General features: G+C 40.1%; 1 protein-coding gene across 7 annotated transcripts in view; it reads left to right on the plus strand.

Moving 5' to 3' along the window:
• INPP4A (inositol polyphosphate-4-phosphatase type I A) overlaps positions 1-22392 on the plus strand; it is a 109971-nt gene extending 87579 nt beyond the window's left edge. For all 7 annotated transcript variants that reach the window (XM_066579104.1, XM_066579130.1, XM_066579145.1 and 4 more), the window contains 3 exons: positions 1381-1493; positions 5361-5515; positions 17260-22392. In XM_066579104.1, coding sequence (XP_066435201.1) covers positions 1381-1493; positions 5361-5515; positions 17260-17392 — 401 coding nt within the window. In that variant the 3' untranslated portion in view covers positions 17393-22392. The remainder of the gene's footprint in view (positions 1-1380; positions 1494-5360; positions 5516-17259) is intronic.
• Positions 22393-23444: the final 1052 nt, after the last annotated feature.

Raw genomic sequence — 23444 nt, forward strand, 5'->3', positions numbered from 1 at the left:
GAGCTGTGTGTGTGGGACGTGCATGCAGCAGAGCTGTGTGTGTGGGACGTGCATGCAGCAGAGCTGTGTGGGACGTGCATGCAGCAGAGCTGTGTGGGACGTGCATGCAGCAGAGCTGTGTGGGACGTGCATGCAGCAGAGCTGTGTGTGTGTGTGTGTGTGTGGGACGTGCGTGTAGCGGAGCTGTGTGTGTGTGTGACGTGGTGCGTGTAGCGGAGCTGTGTGTGTGTGTGTGTGACGTGCGTGTAGCGGAGCTGTGTGTGTGTGTGTGACGTGCGTGTAGCGGAGCTGTGTGTGTGTGTGTGAGACGTGCGTGTAGCGGAGCTGTGTGTGTGTGACGTGCGTGTAGCGGAGCTGTGTGTGTGTGACGTGCGTGTAGCGGAGCTGTGTGGCGTATTGCGCCATCAGAAACACTGGTACTATAATTTTGTAATAATTACTAGTATTAGTATACCCTTGATGTGATCCTACTCTAGCATTAGTATTGCTGTATAGTATCAGGCTGGGTCCATAATTAACCCATGCAAATCCTTTTCTTTGGAAACCAATGTGAGGGGCTTTTCCCACCATAGTAGGCTATCTGTATGACAAATACCAGTTCCATACGAGTGTAATCATATACATCCATAATTAATTAGTTTGTATTATAGATGAATTTGCATCTGTATTTCGTCAGTATCGCACCGTTTTTTTTCTACTGGCCAAAAATTGATCTACTTTTGCCTAGTATGGAAAATAATACTAATGAATGCAAATACAGAAAAAATGTTGATGACCTAGGAATGCAATGCAGATGTATTCGTATTTTAATAGCTATCCAAAGACTATATTTGGATAGCTGTGTATTTTAAACACACACATATGAATAGTTCTATTGATTTTCATCAGCTCCATATTAGTCTGCAAAACACAGATTAAATATGGATTTGAAATACGCTTGTCTGAAAGTGGCGAACAGTGCACACCCCATTGCCTGCTCGAAGTACACTTCCACATGGAATCTAGCACGGTGCAATGAAATCCAAAGCAGCCGCTGCAGTTTTCATTGTATTACAATAAGGGTCGCTGCGATATGCCATTGTTTACTATAGTCGAAAATCCCCTTTTAAGCACTTTCCATCTCCCTCCTATGTCAGAATATATTGTCTTCAGTAACATGGAAATAGTTCCTGCACAGTTGTAGCAAAGTTTAACTTGGCTTGTCACATTAAGAAAATGTTGTGTGCCACAGTTTATTTGTCCTTTCAATAGCTTTCCATTGTTTGGTTGTGTTAGATAACAATAGCTTTTCACTTGTCACAGAAAGTTATCACAATGAAGTAAAATTTTGCTACATCTGTAAATAACATGAAAAACATCTTTAGATTGTGTTTATTGTAGGTCTCCCTCGGTCTCGGAGTCAAACGTGTCTTCCTGAGCTGCTCAGGTTCCTTGGACAGAATGTCCATGCGAGGAAAAACAAAAATGTTGACATCCTTTGGCAAGCTGCTGAGGTAAGCCTTTTACTCCATTTTTTTTTTTAATTTAAACGGAATTTTTTGAGATTTTTCAAGAGAATAGAACATATACATTTATCAAAACAAGTTCTAAAGCCTTCCATGTAGCTAATATACATATGCACACCTGATTTATCATATATAACAGAATACAGCATTTGACCTCACCTGCGCAGATGTGAACTGTCCCCGGCAGCACAGAAAAATGCACAGATACTCACGTGATAGCAAAACCTTCACCGTGTAAAACATTGTGCGTTTCGGTACTTCTGTTCATCTTAGGGTAGTTATCTTCAGAGAAAGCAGGTTGAATCTATGCGCTTCCAGTGAGGCTCATGGTGGTTACTCAATACCTAATTATCCCCTTCTCGAGTCCATCCCACTATCTATTACCCATCCTTGCATCTACTGGAGTCAGATTCCTAGGAGATGCAGTCACGCACTTGGTAGGACTGTGCCTCCTTCTCTTTAGCTTCAGTAATGGTGCATTCACACATAGCGGAACTGTTATGGGTCCGCACTAAAATTCACAGAGCAAAATATGCTACAGATTTTGGTGCAGTCCACACCTAAGTGAAGCTTTTAAAGCTTGATCTCGGGTAGACCCTTTTTCCAAAGAAAATTGCAAAAGGGGAATATACAAACTGACAAAAAATGTCCCAGAAGGCGGCCGTATACTTACTGATAAACTTATGCAAGAGGGCAGGCATATAAACCATGTAATCCCCATCAGGTCCTGGCACTTCATTGCAGCTTACACACCATGGAGAGAGGTAAGTATAATAAACTTTGTTTATTCCACAGTAGACACACATACATATAACGCCTTTCCAGGCTAGGACCATCAGGTAAATCACCACTGAATACACTATTCCCCAAACCTTTTATTGGCCCATGCCACACAGGTTAAATGTGACTGATAGCAGCAAGTAATTGATTAGCTGCCATTAATGTACACATTTCATGAAAATGCTTACAAAGCAGATAATAAATATGGTTCGTAATTATCATGCTCAATAGTTTAAAAATCTCTTTTAAAACAATGGGGTTCATCCAGTGTAAGTAGTGCTATCCATTTATAGGTTCTGGAGATACACAATTATTAAAAGACATTTTAAAAACTGTTAGACATAATACAATAATAGAAAGAATGAATAGAAACAAGTACAACAGTTTGTACAATGTTTCTAAAATGATACATAGCAATGAATCACTGCAGCGGTATACTTCTAATGCCAAACATCTACTGATAGACTTCACTATAGAACTTCGATATTTGTCATTACAATTATACTGGAGCATTGATTCATTACTGAATTCTTCACCTTTAACCTGGCGCTGTCTGTTTGAGCTATAAAGGTGAGGGTAATAGATTGGTATATTCAGTGGTGGCTCTACCTGATGAAGAGGCTGGTCCTAATCTGGAAATGCTTCGTTTGTACAGTGGATGGAAAAACTCTATAAACACCCCTATTAAGATGCCATGTTTTTTCTGATTTATTTCCACCTTCAATGTAACCCATTACACTGGTCAACATGATTTTTTCACAAGAATATTTAATGGTGATTCAAGTAGTATTTTACCTCCAGACTTCATATATGTTGTTAGAATTTTTTCATTAGGCAGGCTTTAATTCTTTTGTCACCATGGTAAAAAATGGTAACCAATGGTAAATCATAATCCATTCCCATCAATACCTGTAGCGCGTGCTGATGATATGAAAGAGACATGCGAAAACATGAAACTGTTGTTAGTCCAACTTGTGTGCAGAAAAAAGTGTTTCTCCATAGTATGCTATGGGCGGTATCTGCTGCGGAATTCGTAGGCGGACGCCCACTCCAGATTCCGCAATGCAAACATGCCGGTGTGTAGCCAGCCTTAGAAAAAATCCAGTATGAGAAATATACCTGGAATATCTGTGGAGATTTGAAGGTCACTGCCTTATTGCTTGGAATGCAACTTGGGTCACTAAATTCTACTGTTTCTTATGTGAATGGACAGCGGGGGCAGAAAGTCTCACTGTATTAGAAAACAATGGCCTAAACATGCATCTCTTATTCCTGGACAAAAATGTGTCAAATGTACCTTTGAATGAATCCTGAAAAAAGTGTATTTGCCTCCACTGCATATAAAACTGGGACTGATGGAAGAATTCATAAAAGTAATTGATAGAAATTCTGTAGCATTTTATGCATTAGAAATCTAAATTTCCCAAAGTTAGTGATGCGAAACTGAAAGAAATTTTATAGGGCCACAATTAAGATCAGCGATGGGTGATGAACAATTACAGGAACTGTTAAATGTATTTCAAAAAGCAGCCTGATTGTCATTCAAAAATGTCTCCGCTTCTTTTTTTGGAAAACATAAATCTGAAAACTATTGTGATCTAGTGAGTGATCTTGTGAAATCGTACCAAGCTATGGGAGGCAATATGTCCCTAAAACTTCACTTCTTGGACTCCCACCTGGACTTCCTTCGAGATAATCTTGGGGCTGTCAGTGAGTAGTACGCCGAGCATTTCCATCAGCAGATCTCTTTGATGGACTAGAGGTACCAAGACAAGTGGAGTCCCAGTATACTGGACCATGAAGAGAGACCTCCCAGAAGCAAAATATTTCCGCCAATCATGATCAGGAACTTTCTAGGTAAACTGGATTTCACATAATGTTGGATAACTAATTTTATAAAACTTGAAATGTGTCACAAAACCCTGCCTGATGAAAAAATCCAAACAACATATTTGAATTCAGGATGTGAAATACTACTAAAATCGCCATTAAATATTCTTGTGAAAGAAAAAAAAAAGTTTTGTTTTCTGGGCCAGTGTCATCTGTACAGTTCCACTGAAAAACAAACGGAAATGTTTTAGGGTGGAAAAAAAACACACACAAAAAAACTACAATAACATGGTTGCAAAAATATACACACCCTACAACTAATTATGTCCACTGTATGTGTGTCTGCTGTGGAATAAAGAAAGTTTACTGTACTTGCCTCTCGCCGTGGTGTGCACTCCTGGACCTGTCCCCATGGATCTTCTGTTATCAGAGGCAGTGTTACCACATTAGAGCTTATTCAGGTATTCACGCCTGGCCGATATACGGTGTCCCTCTCCGCAGGGGGAGGAGGTTGGAAGAGCCGGAAGCAGTGCACTGAGCTCCCGCCCCCTCTCCCCCCTTGGCATTATTTGCAATCGGAGGGGGTGGTGCAGAGCTAAGTCCTGAAAAATAGCTCTTCCCCTGTCCCGCCCCCTCAATGCTTGCTGGTAATCAGGATTTGTAAACCCGACCTTCATTGAATGGCTGTGATTGGTTCATCTAGCGCTGGCTCTGATTGGCTGAGCCGTGGCGCTCGAGAACCAATCAGAGCCATGTATTGAATTGATTCACTGATTGGCTTTGATTGGCTGAGCCACTGAGCTCGAAAACCAATCAGAGCCATTTATTAAATTGATTCATTGAATTGATTCAACGATTGGCGTAGCGGCACTCAATGAACCAATCAATTGGTTGAGCCACGGTGCTTGAGAATCAATGAGAGCAATCCCTTGCTGGAGGTGGGGTTTACAAACACCGTTGCCAGCAAGCGATGTTCTGTTGGCGCTGAGAACTACAAGCAAGCCTGCCCAGAACCTTGAAGACCAGCGGAAGGGATCCGGACAGCGTCTGCTATATAAGTATTACTTTTTTTTACCCCACATATCGTAGTTAGGGCTTATGTTTGGGTAGTGATTATATTTCAAGGCCCCCCTCCCCAAAAATAAGAGTAGGGCTGATTTTAGGGGTAGGTCTTACTTTCGGGGGGAACACAGTATTTCTTTTTATGTTTTTTTCTTTATCACATGATTTCTCCCATGTTTTTAGATATGTAGACGACTAAATGGTGTTCGATTTACAAGCTGTAAGAGTGCAAAAGACCGTACTGCCATGTCGGTGACATTAGAGCAATGCTTAATCCTGCAACATGAACATGGAATGGCCCCACAGGTTTTCACACAAGCACTGGAGTGCATGCGAAGGTAAGTAAATCCTGCTTGCTTAATGGCGCTTTCATTTCCCTTCCCTGCAGGAACCAGGTGAACTACAGATGTGTATTTCCCAGAATAATCCAGGGAACTCAAAGTAGAACACAAGTCTAAATATTGTACTAAGTAGTGTGTAATGAAAGATACTCGAAAGTAGTACTACATAGTAGTAGTATCACATGAGTCTGTTGTAAAACAGTGCTCCCAGTCCACATGTAAAAGAATTGTAAGAGCCCTGGTCACTGGGTCTCCAATTGCCAGACAATATAAATGGTTGGGAATGCATCTGCAGGTTGCATTGTTTCTCTAGTCATATCCTCTAGAGAAGGATCAGGTAACCTGTTGCTTTCCAGATGTTGGGCTTTTGTAGCTGGAAAGTGTCAAGATACCTACATCTTCTCTATACGGCCCCCAGCTTTTACCTGTCAGGTTACCCAGGCTGTGTGGTTGTTTGCCATCACTGTTCCTACCCTAACCATCCTACCTTGTTCGTACAGCATTTCCGCACTTCTGTTCTGTGTGCAGCAGCAGTGACGTTACGTGGAATAAAAGAGAAATAGTGATTTATATCCTTTCAGTGTTTTCATTCAAACATTGCATTGGCATCTAACCCTTTTACATCACTGGCTACAAGAAGCCATAAGAAACCGGTTTGCAGCCTCCTTCCTCATGTAGTTTAGAAAAGCTGCTCAGTCTTGTTCCCTCCATACATGTCTATGAAATGTCTACTCTACGCTCAAATTCTCCATCCCTTCTTATCCTTTCTGTTGAAATTCCTTATTTGACCCTTTCTTACTTTCTAAAACTTGAACATATGATAGATTAATTTCACTCTTTTATATACTGGAACATAAACATTGACATTTTCTAAACTTACTTTTTTAAGTCCATTGTTCCTGCAGTTGAGATTACGCATATGCCGTTCCCTCCCAGTATATTTAAGTGATTTGTAACAGATTATATACACATGGATGCTAATTTTCAAAAGTGCCCTCCTTGTTTGCCAGCTGCGCCTCTTATTACAACTCAGCCCTATTCAAGTGCATGAGGCTAAGCTGCAGTACCAGATATTGCCCATGGACGCAAGTGGCGTTTTTCTAAACAAAGCAGTCTTTTCTTCCTAATCTCATGCACCATCTTTAAGTATAACATATACTACTATAATCAACATCAAATGATACAGACAATATAGGTTTATGGGTGTTTATGTTTACAGTGGTTATTGGGACTAAACAGGATAGATCATCAGTAGTTGATCAGTGGGGGCCCATCTCTTGTGATCCCCACCGAACAGCTGAGTGTAGTGTCAGTGGCCCTTGGGTGAGCACCACTGTCACTTCAGTCGATTCCAAGCACAGCGCCATACATTGTATAGCAGCTGGGACAGAGTTGCTCTCAGGCAATGTGACTGTGCCATGGCCTCTACAGTCAGATGATCAGCAGGGTCCTGGGTGGTGGACCACCACTGATCATCTATTGAGGACCTATCTTGGGAATAGGTCATCAAATAGTTTAGCCATGGAAAAGCCCTCTTAAGTTTAAGGAGATATAAAACTGCATATAAAAGTTACACCATGAATTAGTAGACCTCCTAGAACTATGTTTTATCATAAAGAAAACACCTGTTCTGCTCCTGGTTATGAAAAATAACTTTTTGCATATGTAGTAATTAGAGATGAGCAAGTATACTCGCTAAAGGCAATTGCTCGAGCGAGCATTGCCTTTAGCGAGTATCTCCCCGCTCGAGACGGAAGGTTCGGGTGCCGGCAGGGAGCTGCGGGGGAGAGTGGGGCGGAACGGAGGGGAGATCTCTCTCTCCCTCCTGCTGACTGCCGCTACTCACCGCTCCCCCGCGCCGGCACCCGAACCTTCCGTCTCGAGCAGGGAGATGCTCGCTAAAGGCAATGCTCGCTCGAGCAATTGCCTTTAGCGAGTATACTCGCTCATCTCTAGTAGTAATATCATTACTGATGTATAAAACAGATGTTAGGCCCTCTTCACATCTTCAGCTTGTACTATATTCGGTGCATGTGCCAGGAAAGCTCCCAGCGCATACTGTGGGAGTATCTCTAGGACCTCCTTTATCTGACAGATGCTAAAAAGTGTCCTTTTGTCATCGTCCGCTGGGCCAGTACCCAACAGCAGCCTTTTTTTTATTGTATAGGTTAGCATAGTCTACTGTGCTTTCTTATACAGCTGCTTACAGTAAGAACAACCTACACTGTAGTGTAGTTGGCACAGGAATATGCAAAGGATACAAGGTAGAATAAGGCCGGTTTCACATCGGCGTTGGTTCCACGGGCTGGAGTTTCCATCACAAATGTGGCTGAAAATACTGGAAAAAATCCACTGCATGCAGCATTTCTTCCGCGGGAAATAGATGGAACCGTTCAGCCACGGGGATTTCACTTTCCCGCTCCCTCAATGGAGCAGAAAAGCAGAATCCTCAGCGCAGATGTGAAACCACCCTAAAGCAAAAATAAAATGTCAATGTTAGGGAAAACAAGAAGGGAAATATATACTGTTGCTGTTTTTAAAGCAAATGTTCACATTTAAGACCAATGTCCACGGGTTGATCGGATTCGGCATGCTGGAGACCACAGTGGAATCCGCCCCTTCCTTCGGCTGAGAACACTGCTTTCCTGTCCGGGTCTTTTGTATGCCTGTCCGGGTCTTCTATTTTCTTCACAGCGGATGTGAGCAGAAGCATCGGACGGCACACCACTGCACATGCTCAGTTGAATTTTCTTTTTTTTTTTTTTTAACTTTTGCTTTCCTGCGGAATCTGCGGCCCATCCGCAATTCAGTTGCAGACGAGCTGTGGACTTTAATGGAAGCCGTCCATGTAGGAACCGCACTGAAATGGAGCATGCTGCGATTTTGTTTTTCAGACCAAAATGTCCGCAAGACAAATCTGCATGCTTTAATTCTGCTACAGATGCCCATGTTTCTCTATGGGTGGCTTGAACTGCAGATCGGCACGGATTCTGCAATTTAAGGCACAATATCCATTTGCGGACTTGAAGAGCAGCTTACATATATAATTATTCTACATGAAACATTTAATATAATAATACATTCTATTATTGATCCTGAGTTACAGCTGCATTCGCAGATCTGAAGGCTTCACAGCTGGAATCTCCTAGGTCAAGTTCTGTAAAAACGTTTGTTGCGCTCCTGTTAGTGTCCCTCTTATACCAGTTATTTTACAGAAAAAAAGTAATTCACCCACTGCATTAAAGGAGTTGAGCTAAGCTGCTGTTGATGAGAAGTTTGTCAACTGTCTCGAGAAGAATTATGAAATCAGCTGTGTACTATTATACAGACTGTAAGATGCATTTACAAAGTTAGGCCTCATTCGGATGGGTGTACTATATCTGTGCTTTAACTGCGTATTCCTAATGTTAGATGTATTGTCTAGTTCTGTTGATCCAAGACTTACACCACCATAGAGCCATATGGTTTAGCTGATCCACAGAAGGTTAATGTTTTCATTTGGAATATGAACAGTTAAAACATGGTTAATAATGCCCCACTAGTCCTTTCACTAGCATTTTTATTGCATCTATATATAAACTATAAATGCTGGTCAGTGACCTGGTAGTTTTACAGTTGTCACAAGGTATCTACAATGGGTTAAGCAATAATGGGAATGTTGAAGAGAAACACATTTTTGATCATCCAAGAGTCAGAAAGTAAGATTTACTCCTGCTATGAGCAGGTGGGGATTTGCACAATTTTCTGGCTTCAGTATTAATTAATTGACTGTAGCGGGAAAAATCTACACCAAAATCCACACCGTTTGATGTGGATTTTGTCACTGATCGACAGCAGATCTCACTGATCGACAGCAGATCTCACTGATCGACAGCAGATCTCACTGATCGACAGCAGATCTCACTGATCGACAGCAGATCTCACTGATCGACAGCAGATCTCACTCGTTCAATTTGAATTCAACTGAATAAGTAAAAGCTGCTGCAGGTCCGAACCAAAATCCACTGCAAAATGTGAATTAGATGGTGTTGATTTTGACCCAAATTTTGGTGCAGATTTACTGTAAAAAATTTTTGCTGCAGAAAATTTGTAATCCACTACATGTAAATGCACTCAAAGTGTTAGGCTACAGCTCTTCTGGTAACCCATGTCCACATATTTAACTTTTGGTGCATAAAGTGTAATTGTTTGCAAACATTGCAACTTTCCATGCAAATTTAGATTTTTCAAGGACTCCGTTTACCCCCAAATCTGGCATAAACTGACCAGTAAATGTGGGCCATATTGTTCTATAAAAGAAACATTATCATCTAAAGGATTCTAGTTAAAGTCCCCTTCAGGTCAGATTCACATTGGACCGAGAAACTTGGCACGATATTGCGATTGCCAATGTGCTTTTTTCTCGTGGTTGCCAAGTGTTTTTCATTCAAAGACTCCTCGCATCACTTCTCTGAAATTGCAATCCTCATGCGCGTGTTTCATCGCACTCGCATACACATCGCATGATATGCGAGTGCTATGCAATGTCTTTAAAGGTCCCAATGAAAACAATAGGCGAGGTGTTTCGAAGGAACACCAAAAGATAGAACATGCAGCGATTTTTTAAATTTTTTTTTCTCTCTCGCAGCATCGCTGTGAGGGAAACAAATCAGTCATGTGAAGAGGTGAGGTCCCTAGTGCAAGCACAGAGTCATGACTGACCCCTAGGGTGACGTCACAACGTGACGTTTTCTTGGAAGACTGTTTGGGGAGGGCAATGGCAAACCACCCTGCAAAGTCTACTCATTTTACTGCCCTCAGAAGGATGGAAGGCTGAGTAAACCTTGGGCTGGCTACCTGAACCAATCGAGGATTAAACCCGCAATCTTCAAGTCATGAGCGAGAGATTAGGATTGCATTTCTGCGGTCCTGACACTCTACGCCACACTGGGCTCATGAATGAGAAATGTTAGTCACTCCATTCAAAAGAATATTTATGCGAGTTTTGTGCGTCTCGCTCATGAGATTCTCACTCGTGTAAATGTAGCCTCACTTCATTGGGAGAGAGCTGTAGTACCAAACTGGACCACTGCACTACAGAGGGCTTTCTGAGCATTCCGGCCATCCACAGCAGCTTCGCATTAGCTGATAGGTCATCAATTGTTTTAGTCGGAAAACCCCTTTAAAGGACTCTATATGGGTTTTATTCTATTTAATCAACAGTGAGCCTGAGGTTGAAAACTAAATTCAACTTGTAGGAGCTCTATATCCACACACCCGCTGTTAGATACTGTGGACAGTAGGCTATGTACAGAGCAGGTTCTACTATTTTTCTAGCTATCCTTTTTGTTACCACATCCATGGGTACAGAATAGTTTTACATGGAGGCCAGTCTTTTTGACCACAAGATATACAGTGCGTCTCATGCCTAAATAACCAGTAAATCATGAATATCCTGTAGAAGCCGGCAGCAGTCATTGGGTATCATTCTGTCGATCCATTAATTACTCCCTGTGTTTCTAGAATTTCACAAAGGCAGGATCTGGACATTACCATGTTTGACCTTCATGCCATCTGCAGTTTATCTTTCTAATTAATTAGATCTTCTCCCAGAAGATCATATGAGTGGCCCAGCTTTCATCAAGCAATTAATATCAATGCCCTGAGGTGATCTTATCAGAACATGACATTTTCATATTAATGAGCAACCTTTTCACACCTGGATATAACTGATTCAGACAACGTCATCAGGCGACTTTAACATTTTTTTCTGTGATATTGAAAGGGTCAAATCCTGTACTGGTTTGTTTCTAGTCTGTTTGCATTTCAGATGGCCACAGCTTAGCAGCATGTTGATGCATGGCAGCATGGACTAGTGGCTTTCTGCACTAAGCCGAAAAATGGAAATCTGCCAGTTTTTTTTTTCTTTTCTTCTTCACTTGTCTACAATGCATTCTTATGATTTTTCTTTTGTTCTCTCTTTTCTCTTTTTACTTCACATTGCTACTTTTGGTTTATTTACACCATCTTTATACCTATGTTTCAATGTTCTATGACCGTCCTTTGATGCATTTGTTTTTCTTATGTTTTTATTTGCTTTCTTCTTTTTGCTTCTTCCTGTTACCATTGTATATGTATCCTGTTTTGTTTGTTTTTTTGCCATAATATTTTTTTGCAATCCCAAACTATCCTCTTCACAGCATTGGAACTCGAGAAATAGTCACCCAGAAGAACTTGAGTGGCTTGGTTCCGATCCGAGATTTCAGGCTAGACCCCAGCCTCCTCTACTCTATCCCATTGTTAGCATTCAGCCCAAATTTGCTCATGGTGTGGCTGTTCCTCAGTATTGCATACTTGGTGTCCAGATTTCGTTGCAAATGAAGACGAGGCAGAAACAATTATGCCTGGAAATACACAGTCCGATAGGGACAGAGAAAGGGATTTCTCATACTATTATTGACTGAGCTATGTCCTATATTATGCCTTACAGTTTTCATTTTACATGTGAAACTCTTCTAAATCTGGGGCAGCTCGCTGAAATTGGGCAGACCATTCTTGTACCTATGTATTTACATTCTGCTTACAACTTACCTCATGTCCTTGATGCTGCTTTGTACCTATAGTACCATACATGCAAATGGCACTATGTAGCTTAACTTCAGTATTCTATTGAATTTTGTACGATTCATGCTTCTTTCATGACATACTTTATCAATAGATAAGGTATCCACAGATCGCTTCCTCAAAGGCCAAGCCATAGATGCTGGTCTGACCGAAGCTCCATTTTTTTGGCAGCATGGTGGTAGCTGCACATTTGCTTTCACAGTCTGTTGATCAATATAAAGCTTGAGTACTCTACAGATGCATGTACTTTTAAAATCTATATTTTTATGTATATTTTTAAAGCAAGAAAAAGAAAAATAATCTTCCTCACCTGCTGCCTCCTATTGTTCTTCCATGTTCTAACCGTATATAGACCGTCTTGCAATATAGCTCATGCACCTTCTGTATTTTCCATTACTCCGGGCACCTGTGCCATTTGGAAGTGACATGGATGTCTAAGGCCATAGTTTGCTCCAGAAAAGTGCCTTTTGCACAGAACTGCCCAATATCAAGTTTGCATTTGAACTATTAAATGTACTATGCCTCCATTTTCCTATAATATACCTTAAGTAATCCTTGTTCAGTAAACATTAGAACTACTGAGTTTTCCTTCTGTTAAATTGGACATGCATTATCGTATTCTGTTTATAACCTTATATTCCACATAAATGACCAGATATGACCTTACTTGTGCACATACCAGTATATAGATCTAGATGTTAGGTGCTGAGAAGCATTATTGGGGTCATATTGGGATCAGATGTTTTAGACGCATGTATTTGTATTATTTGGTATTACTTCCCATTATCTTTTAGCTGCACTTTACATTTATGAGTCTCCTATTAGCCTTGCTTTTACAAAAAGAAATTAAAACTTGCATGCAATTGTCTTCATCAGGTTTAGGACCGCACAAATCAAATAGGGGGTCTGTATTTTGTAAGTGCTATTTACATTTTATGCTAAGGTCCCTAAGGTATCTGTACAGCCTGTCCATACGCCTCCTGTATACATTAAAATTAATCTGTCAGCTTAAACATGCTGTCCAAACTGCAGGCATGATGTTCTAGAGTAGGAGGAGCTGAGCGGATTGATATATAGTTTTGTGGGGAAAGATTCAGTTATAACTTATATTCATTTATCTCTCTGCTCATTCTGAGCTGAACAGTCCAATGGGCGGAGCTATCAGTGATTGACAGCTACCCTTGTATGACTGTTATACACAGCTGTCAATCACTGACAGCACCGTCTGCTTGACTCGATGCAAAGAATGAGCGGGGATGTAAATGAATCTTTCCCCATCAAACCATATAACAATCCGCTCACCTCCTCCTGCTCTACAACATGTGCCTGCAGTTTGGATAGCATGTTCGAGTTAACAGATTTCATTTAAAGTACCCCAAGACTGGCAGTAGAGATTATGTGTTTCAGCAGTACACAGCACTACCAAACAGCTGTCCATTAGACCTTTGGGGATCAAATAGACACATAAACTTCAGAAAAATATTTTCCCTACTTAAAGAAATAGAAACTGTATAAATATTAGAGATTACTTGAACGAAATCCTTCTTTGATATCTTGATTTATGCCTCATTTTATTTATTTATTTTCCTTTCTGCTATGGAATGCCTAACATTTTCAGCTTTTATGTGGTAATTCATATGTGTTAAGAGACCATTTATTTCTGGTCTGCTAAATGAGTGAAAGTTACGCTTGCATCTGCTCAATTCTTATGAGTTCAGTGGTTGCGCCAGCTGCATAATATGACCACTACACTTTGAGACAACTCATTATTATATGATAGCCAAGGTGATAACTAGCAAAAGTGCTCATTTTATTTACATAAAATGACGTTTTTGTGCTGAAAAATCCCTCTAAAGTAGTGGCCACTAGAGGTGCCCCTTCCTTCTAACTTGTTGTCCACTGCTTGTTGTCAAGTGATGCCCATCTCTAGTAACAGAAATAACCAGACTGATGACAGAAGTGGAAAGAGGGGGATGACTTATGCTGCCCATAGAAGTCTATGGAGAGGAGAGCGAGACAGTGAGGAGCACAGATGCATTGCAAGAGCTTACTAAAAATTAGAGATACAGCCTGCAGCAGGAAAAAAAATCAGGATATAAGCCTTTTTTTATTGCCAGAAATTCTGTTATTCCTCATGTACACACATGGCAGCTTATTCTTAAACATTATCTGAAAGTGCGGGTATGCTTTAAATATTTATGATGATTTAAGATTGTATCATGCAATACACTTGTGGGGTTTATTGGTGACAAAGTGTAGCTATGCGGGGGTGGGAGTAAATTTATCACCTATATAGTTTTCTGGTGTAACCATGTGCTTAAAAACTTGTGCCATGAAGTTTGTGTAAAAATTTGCACCTTCTAAATTTTCTTGTTAATTTTCAAAAGTGTTAGAAATTGGGTGGTGCTTAGTGGGAAGGGAGAGCCCGACATAGTGGAAGTCTACACCAGCTTAAGGCTGGCAGAGATTTCAGTTTATGGCACATAGACAGCCAAAGATTCACCCAATGTTTTTAAGAGGTGCGCATTTTACTCCAGCGCACTGTGTGTTAAAACTGGCGTATGAAACGTCAGCCTTAACAAATCGGCCCCATAGATCTAAGTCACTAAGCTGTAAAAACAAGTGTTTAATGATCAATAATTTGTTTAGCTGGGTGGTAACTACTATATGATGTGATAGGAAGTAATAATCAGACTGTTTGCAAAGTTGTGATTGTTCCCAGCAAGAGAAACCAAGTAATCTTGTAGATATGATACCTTTTAATGGCTAACAAAAATACATCATGTCATTGCGAGCTTTCGAACCTCTCAGGGTCCTTCCTCAGGCAAAATGAAATAGATCCGAAGAGGCGTGCATTTGCAAAGTTATGACTATGTATGAACTTAGCCTTTTTAGGGTAGCTCCATTATATTTCAACTTTTTACATATATTTGCTTAGCTCACATCCTATTCTTTTCTCCATGTATAGGCAAGAGCAGTACTGACCTGAAGGAATCTTCAGCAATGTGGGTAGTTTTTAAAACAAAAATGTTGTGCTTACCCTCTTAAAAATCAAGCGCAGTAAAAATACGGCTTTTAGTCCTGGGCTTTAATCACGACCGATAGCAGAAGTATGACGTGGGATTAAAGCTTCTGCTCCTGCAATCAAGCAGGAGTAGGTTGGGATCTTGGCTCTCAGAGACAGCTGAGGACCCAGAGGAGAAGGGAGAAGTGGTTTTCAACAGGCTTGGTAAAAAGTGAAAGTATTACTTCCACTATGCGAACCGGCAATCACGTGACTGCTGGGTGCCCCTGTCACAGTAGAGCTGCAGGGTCATAATGAACCCTGATCAGCTCTGCCAGTGACTATTGTCACTACAGGGAAGGTGCCCCAGCTATAGTGGAAAAGTATGAAATAAAAAAGAAATACTATGTGAATGATCCCCAGAGGTATTATATGACATCATAGGGGTCATAGATGGTAAAAGAAATTACAGAATAAAATAACGCCAACCAAAACCATTGCCATATGTACCCTGTAATCCGAAATTATATATCAAAACATCCAAAACAAAATAAGGAACCCATTTCCATACTTTATTTTAGCATAAATATACTAATTTAAAAAATAAACCATACATTTTTAAAATAAATATATATTTTTTAGCTTTTACCCTCAATAAAACTAAAAAACAGAAACAAGTCAATGAAAAAGGGTATAAAAAAATAGACCTGTATGTCCCGTCCGTCCCCCCCCCCCCCCCCCAAAAAAAAAAGCAACAAAAAAAATTTTGGTAGATGAACAAAAAATAGACCAGTAAAACCAGCACATGGGTAAAATCCCTAAAAAGTGTCTGCTTCTTTAGCACCAAAATACCCTGGTTCTTAAGGGATTAAAGGAGTCTCACGAAGATGGCCCTCTGTCCATATGCACTATTAGGGCTCCCACACACTTTTGTTTTTTTAATGCTGTATTTTCTTAATGTGAGTGTCAATGGGACTTTCTAATGTTAAAAACGCATCGCAAGTTTGTGCTTTGCAATTTTTGTGCGATGCGTTTTTAACATTAGCAAGTCCCATTGACATTTGCATTAAAAAACACAAGTCTGTAGGAGCCCTTAGGACTGATGAACGTCATAGAACGAAATCCCACATTCAAGACCCCCCTCTCTATGAACCAGAACGGAGAGCCACTTTGTACGAGTGGCTCCTAACCTGGCAGACTCAGGTTGTCCATACATTACTAACGAAAGGTTTGCATGTAGTAGCACATTTCCCTGGTCAACCACTGCAGGAGAAATTCCTTGCTGGCTGAGGCTTTTCCCAGCAAGATGAGCTATTTGCTGGAGGGCAGGAGCCAAACCCGCAGTGATCTGCTGATCGCCATGGTGGTTCCTTTCTAAAAGAGTTTGTATGTTTTCAAACAGGGAGGTAACTGAGAGTTGCTATTTGGGAATCTCTTCTGTTAGTGAAGAACAACTCCTGCTTAGGAAGACATCTGGCATTACTTGGATGGCCTTGGATATGCCCCAGCAGCTGAAACCCCATAATCAGCTAGTCACCATGGACCCTTTTTTGGTTAAAAAAGGGTTATCCCAAGTCTGTTAGGTAATGTGATGTCCACTGTAAAGTTACACTATAGTTAGTCTACCATATAGTGGGTGTATTGCTTTTCGCGGATTACTCCATTCTAGACTCCATTTTTGATCTGGCGTGATCCCAAATCTGATAAGGTTAGGAAAACATGGCATGCCGTGTTGTAACTCAACAGCTGCCTTTATACATTCTGTCAATACCTGAAAGGAAAAGGACTTGTGTTTTATTTTCCATCTATTCTCAATGCATCCAGGTTTGCGCCTTTACAAAAAATATGATTTGTTCCTTTTTCTTTTCTCCTCTACACTTAGCTGCTGTAGCCCAGTTGCTGTCATGCTTTACATCCCAACACAAAATATAATAAATTACATTTTTCTTTTATTCCACCAGGAAACGCTGCTGGATATGTTGACCTGCACATTTCACTCCCTTAGCATGTGTCCTCGTACATTCTCATTTAATATGCTGCACTTGCTACTGCTTTTGCTCATGCTTTTCATTTGTTATTTGTGCAGATTTTATTTTCCTTTGTTGTGCCTGTTTTGTCTTTTGTTTTTCCTTAGTGAGGGCTGTCGTCGAGAGAACACCATGAAGAATGTTGGATGTCGCAAATATGCCTTTAACAGTCTGCAACTGAAAGCTTTCCCAAAGCATTATAGACCTCCTGAAGGGACCTACGGAAAAGTGGAAACTTAGGTTCTGCCATTTGGAGTTCCTCTTACAATATCTGTAGATTATCATGAATTCATGTATATACACAAGATTATGTTCTTTGATGGTTTATTAAGACTGACTATATATACAGAGCATGCACAAGAAGATCATTTTGCATAATGTGTTAGGCTCACCTCTCACCAACAAAGCTACTTATGAGTTGAAAACCTTCTAAACTTCCTTGGAACTTGAGGAGTTATGTCCACTGCTTGAGAAGGTGTTCCATAGTTTTATCATTACCCCACTGAGTTCTTCTGTAGAACACAAAGTGACCTTGGGCATGTTGGGCTGCAGATTTCATAGGCAAAAATAGTTTTTTTTGTAATATGTTCAAGCAGTTGGTTTTAAATACTTTGTCACTTGTTTTGAAATGTAGCCAGTGATTAAGTTAGAAAATGCAGCATTTATAAGGGATATTAATCATTTGCTTGGAGTACAAATTAGTTTGGCAGAAAATTTCAGGAAAGTGAGCTATCAGAATTTCCTTTTGTCTATTTGGAAGATAAACAGGACAGAATACTCCCATTAAATATTATGCTGCATGTACTCCAGTCCTGTTGGCTCACCTGCGCAAAATTTTCAAGATTTAAGTTCCTTTTGTTTGAACACATTGCCACCATTAAGTACAGATTTCCCCAACCTCGTTAAGTTCCATAGTCTTTGTTTTATGAAAATTGTTTAATTGGTACTCGGCAAGAATATTTGGAAAATGTCAATATATGTCTGAACTATATCCTTGTGCAGTGTTCAGTCCTGCAAGAAATGTACTATGTGAATTCACTTTGTAACAATACCTCTAGTTAAGCGAACCGCTTCTGTGACTGCCTGGTGCACACTGTACCACCTGGTATGCATCATTAGACCAAGACACTACATGCTGCTTTGATTGACCAGTGTTGCTCACATGAACAGTGCTGGCCAGTCAGAGCAGCATGTCATGCAGTACCTATGTATACTAATACACAGTTGGCATCAGGCAGTCAGAGCAGCAGTGCGGCCATCTTTGTTTCTCCAAGGTCACACACACAGCAGTTTGTTTTTTTTACTGACTGTAGCTAAATATCGCTACGGTAAAAATGATGATTATTACTTAATAAATCCCCATTTAAACCTCAAATTAAGATTTTGGCTATTCTTCTAGAAGGTTATCACACACTTGGAATACCCATGGTTCAACTCCATTATCCTTTATAGCTATTAATAAAGTTTCATATCATTAAATGTACAGTTTATAATGAATTGAATTTTTGAGTTGTTGATCTATTCGTTTCTTACTAAGGTTACTGTGTAAAGTTAGACATGCATGTGCTCACCATTATCTTCTACCCTTAAAGCTGCTTTTTACCGTATACCTCTTGTATTCTACTTGCGTCCATTCTCACTTTTACATTACCTCAGATTCATACAAAATCCAAGCTCAGAGTTATATTTACAGTATGCGGGAAAGTCCACCAATGAATGCCCTGTATATTGCCCGGAATCCAGAACTAGGGACATTCATGGGGCAAATATTAAAGGGTTTTCCAGGTTATTTTGTATTGTTGACCTATTCTCAGGGTAGGCCATCGTAACTGGGGTCCACTGCTTGGGACTCTGGCCAATCAGCTGTTCGGGCACCCTCTGTCAGCGCCAAAACACAGCTTAGACCCTGTGTAGTGGGCGGCCCTGGTAATTGCAGGCACAACTCTCATTGATTTGAATAGAAGCTGCACCTACAGCTACCAGTACCAGCTATTACACAGGGGTTGGCACTACTTTCTTCTGCTCCATACACTGTGTTTTGGCACTGACAATAGGTGCCCGAACAACTGATCAGCTGCAGGCACCTACAACTCTACAATATTATGGAAGGAACCTACATTTTTTGCAATCTGCTTGAGACGCTACATGCCAATTCTCTCTCCTCCTTTTTTAAAAGAATATTTAAGTAATATTTCACTAATAATTTTAGTGACACTAGTGCTATGGATGCTGTTCATAATGAGCCATGGCAGCCATGCCGAATGCCATTTTTCAAGTGCATCCTAGCGGATCCTGGCACACAGCATTGACCTATAATGAAGTCAGTTAGGTTTTTGGTGCAGACTATGATGTTCTTGCTGTCAAAAACACCAGAACCCCTGATGGACAGCTAAACATGCTGTGAACAGTTCACATGAACATTGTGTCTCCATGAGGGATATGATGCATCTGTTATGGTCTGTCACAATATATATCACAGACCTGTGATATTCCATTAGGATACTTTTTTTTACCCTCTATTGACTTGGGTCTGTTAATTTTTATGCATCAGGTTTTTATTTTATTTTTGGGGGGTTGGATAGTGAAGCATGTTACACTATGTCTATCAAAAAACAAACCTGAAGTAAAAGAATGTAAGTTCTATGGAGATTTAGCAAACTAATGTGACAAAACAAAGAATTTTTAGCTTACTTTTTTGACTTATTCGTGTAAACAACTGTAAGTGCGCAGCAAATAAGGATAGAATAGTAAATTCCCACTACTTGTAACAGGTCAACACACTGGAAAATCAATTATGGTAATTTGTATGTGCTGCAAAAATATGCTTCCAGCTGGGCAGCGGGGGTGTCATATATGACCAGACTCTGAATTGCAGGATATCTAAAAATAAGAATCAAGTGCAGGGTAAAACTCCTAACACACTAGGGGGAAAGAGACAAGATAAAATATACCAAAATTAAAATAGGTGATTGAACTATGTAATGAATAATGGGTTATAACACATAATAATGTGTTGAGACACAGATTCATTTTTAATGGTATAAATACTGTACAATTCTGGATTCCGTTGTACATAGGTTGAAAATGACATATAGAAGTATAAAGGTTCATGTTTACATATTCAGAGTTCTTCATCTTTATGATGAACATTGAGAAAACATTCCAGCATTAATCCCATACTTCTGCCAGTAGGTGACTGGAACAGCACCTAACTTTATTCTATAGTTGTGTTTAGTAGGTTTACATCATGTGTGACTTTGCATATAGTAAGCACTGCTTTCTTATCTTTCTGAATCGCATCCCTTTTCAAAACTCTCCAACCAATTGCAAGAAGAGAACATTTATTTAAACTACAAATAGAAAAACACTTCAAATGATCACATGACCAGTCACACAGACATTCAGTTTATTGATATCTGGCGTTAACTAGAACCATACATGATGAATTGATACAGAAAGTGTAAGCGTTTTACTATACAATAACTTTGCTGCACCCATCAGCATTCATTAGAATGAATAAAGTCTGCTGGGTGCAGAAACCTCACCTGGCACAAACTTATTTTGAAAGTTCTGAAACCACATGAGAACCTTGAATATGTGAACACCTTACATGTGGTCACTTTTTATATTGCATCTAGTGTAGACTTAGAAGTCTGTACTGAACAGTCTAACCAAAAGTGAACAGCAATATTCTAGATTTTTGTGCTTTTGAAATGCCAGAAAAGTTCATGTTACTGTATGTGTGTATAATGGCTATTAGGTAGCATATCATCAGGCCAATTCTGGTATTTTAGTTTATGTACAAATATGCATTAATTGGCGAGATTAAGTGTTAAATAAGTGAAAAGCTTTAATTATAATTCTGTTGTTGAAAACACTGCACTGATTGCATTCACCCCCTTAAAAAACATCAAATGCTCTTGCCCTAAACTGTTATTTTTAAAGGGTTCCTATGAATTGGAAAAAAAGTTTTCTTTTTCCAGAGCAAGTCTGTTCTTGTGTATGGTCCATTTCAGGTATTGCAGCTGAATGAAGCCGAGTTGTAATACCAGACATCGCCTATAGACAAGAGTGGTGCTGTTTGTTCCTGGGGAGAAATTAGAATGTATACTTGTCATGTTTGACAGAGGAATGCACTGACTTTACCTACTAACAAGATCAGTTTTAACTGTATTAGCACAAGCAATAACAGTGGGGCAGATTTACCAAGTACTGATACTAGATTTATTAAGTCCCAGCACCACTGAGACATATACAGTAAATGTGTTTGGGCCCCTTTTAGAAAATGTGGAGATGTCTTAGCATATGGTACTCCTCACCCTATGCTGCACTGGCGATACCTGTAGGTGCAACGCTCGTTTGGTGCATCGGTATTCATAAACCACCATAGTTTCCACAGATTAATAACTATTCTACCTAGTTGTATGCACATAAAAGATGTTCTTAAGAGTTGTATATCAAAGTACAATGAATCTCTAGCCTGAGGTAGAAAATAATGCAAGGAAAGAAGCAACTAGTAATTAAGAAACATTCTTATGGGGGATACATTAAACTCTGGAGTTTCTTTTCACTGTAAAGTTCTACAGTATCATATACTAATTAACAATAGTGTGTTACGTTCTTCACTTTTCCTGGTTGTAGAAATCTGTGTTACTTGCTGTTTGCATAGTGGGTATAACCTTAATTCCTTATGATAATTTAAGAAAAAAACAAGTTCAAATTAGTGGCAAGTGCTCACATGCTTGTTGTCACATTAGTACTGTTCAACTATTGCTGCCTGAAGAAGCATAATAGCCTTGTAAGCCTGGCTGTTAAGGAATTGCATGTGGATTCCCTTCCTTTCAATACACCTCAAATTGTTGAGTGATGAAATGTACAACCCTTACAAGGCAATGTGGTATAAAGGACCATCCCTGCAGCCACCTATTACATAGCAACCCTGATTGTATAGAGTAATCCCTGGTAAATGAAGGCGATGCCTACTAATGCAGCTGGAAGGTCTGTTAATTTGGTCATGCTTTGTAATATTTGCACTTGTAAAGATATTGTATGATACAACACACATTTTTGTTGATACCTTTTCACTTGCCAAGCACTGTTTTTTTTTTGGTTTTTTTTTTTAACGTATTTAATTTGGCCAGTGTTATGTATATGGTTATTGTTTTCTGTAATCATCCTCCAGTTGCTCAGTGTATCTGCTGTAAATGTGCTAGTCTTGAAATAAACAACTGACAGATGTTGCCTGGCTTTATGGTCTTCTTTTTGATTTTGTCAAGGTCCCTTTAATCAGATGAGAAAGATTGAGCAAGGCTTGTTTACACGGCCCGATAGTCGTTTGTTTTTTTGGACAGCTAAAAACCAAGCAACCCCCGACAAATGAGCGATTTGTTGCTTAGTGCCACATTGGTGGCCACTTATACACATGACTATCACCTGAAGTTGCTGTTTCCAGTGATAATTCAAGCGATATTCGCCCTATGTAAAGGTAAGGTCATGAGAAGTTAGTGGTTTCCTGTTTAGACCACTGGGAAGCAAATCCAGATGCAAAAATGTTGATATGGTGTATAGAAGATGCGGTTAAACAAGTTATTGAAGGGGTTTTCCATGTCATCCAGTTATGACAGCACACATGAAGGTTGTCCTCTGACCTCTGTAGGGACAGGAAGAAGGAGAGTTTAAAAGTGCCTCCTCACCCATCTCCAGTGTTCTTCCTGTCACTACAGTGGACACAAGCAGGAGAGTTCCTTTTGTGGATATGTTGGACCAGGCTTGATCGGGGGCTACATCTCTCCTTCCTTCCCGAAGTACACAAGCTAAAACCTACTGCAAGTCGCTTAGCTTGATCCCACTCTGCAGTGAGCGGTGAAGCGATTAGAAGAATACCGAACAGGCGTAGGATCAGTCGGGCACTCGTGGTAAGTAAATCACTGCATCCAGACGTTGGCAGTCATATACCCAACATTCACTTCTGCAGACACTTCGGCATGGGCGTGCACCTGGTGAAGCGTGTGCTAAGGTGAATGAAAACCACCTTAGGAGAAGGTGGTGCTGCTGCTCCTAGCCTACAACTAGTTTTAGTAAAGCTAATCTACTTCAATGAGCACCATACATTGCCGTGAAAGTGGTGCAGAAAACTAGAAAACCGTGAGTGGTTCTCCTGGGCAAAATGTCAGTAATGTATTTGAATACTAATACATGAGTTGCCTGTCTTTTCATTGTGGTGAAGACTCGATGTCAAGAGGACAGTTAGAAAATATAAAAACAAAAAATGGCCATTTTCAGTGACTGTTTT

The sequence above is a fragment of the Eleutherodactylus coqui genome, chromosome 1 (genome assembly GCF_035609145.1).
Source record: "Eleutherodactylus coqui strain aEleCoq1 chromosome 1, aEleCoq1.hap1, whole genome shotgun sequence".
NCBI lineage: Eukaryota > Metazoa > Chordata > Amphibia > Anura > Eleutherodactylidae > Eleutherodactylus > Eleutherodactylus coqui.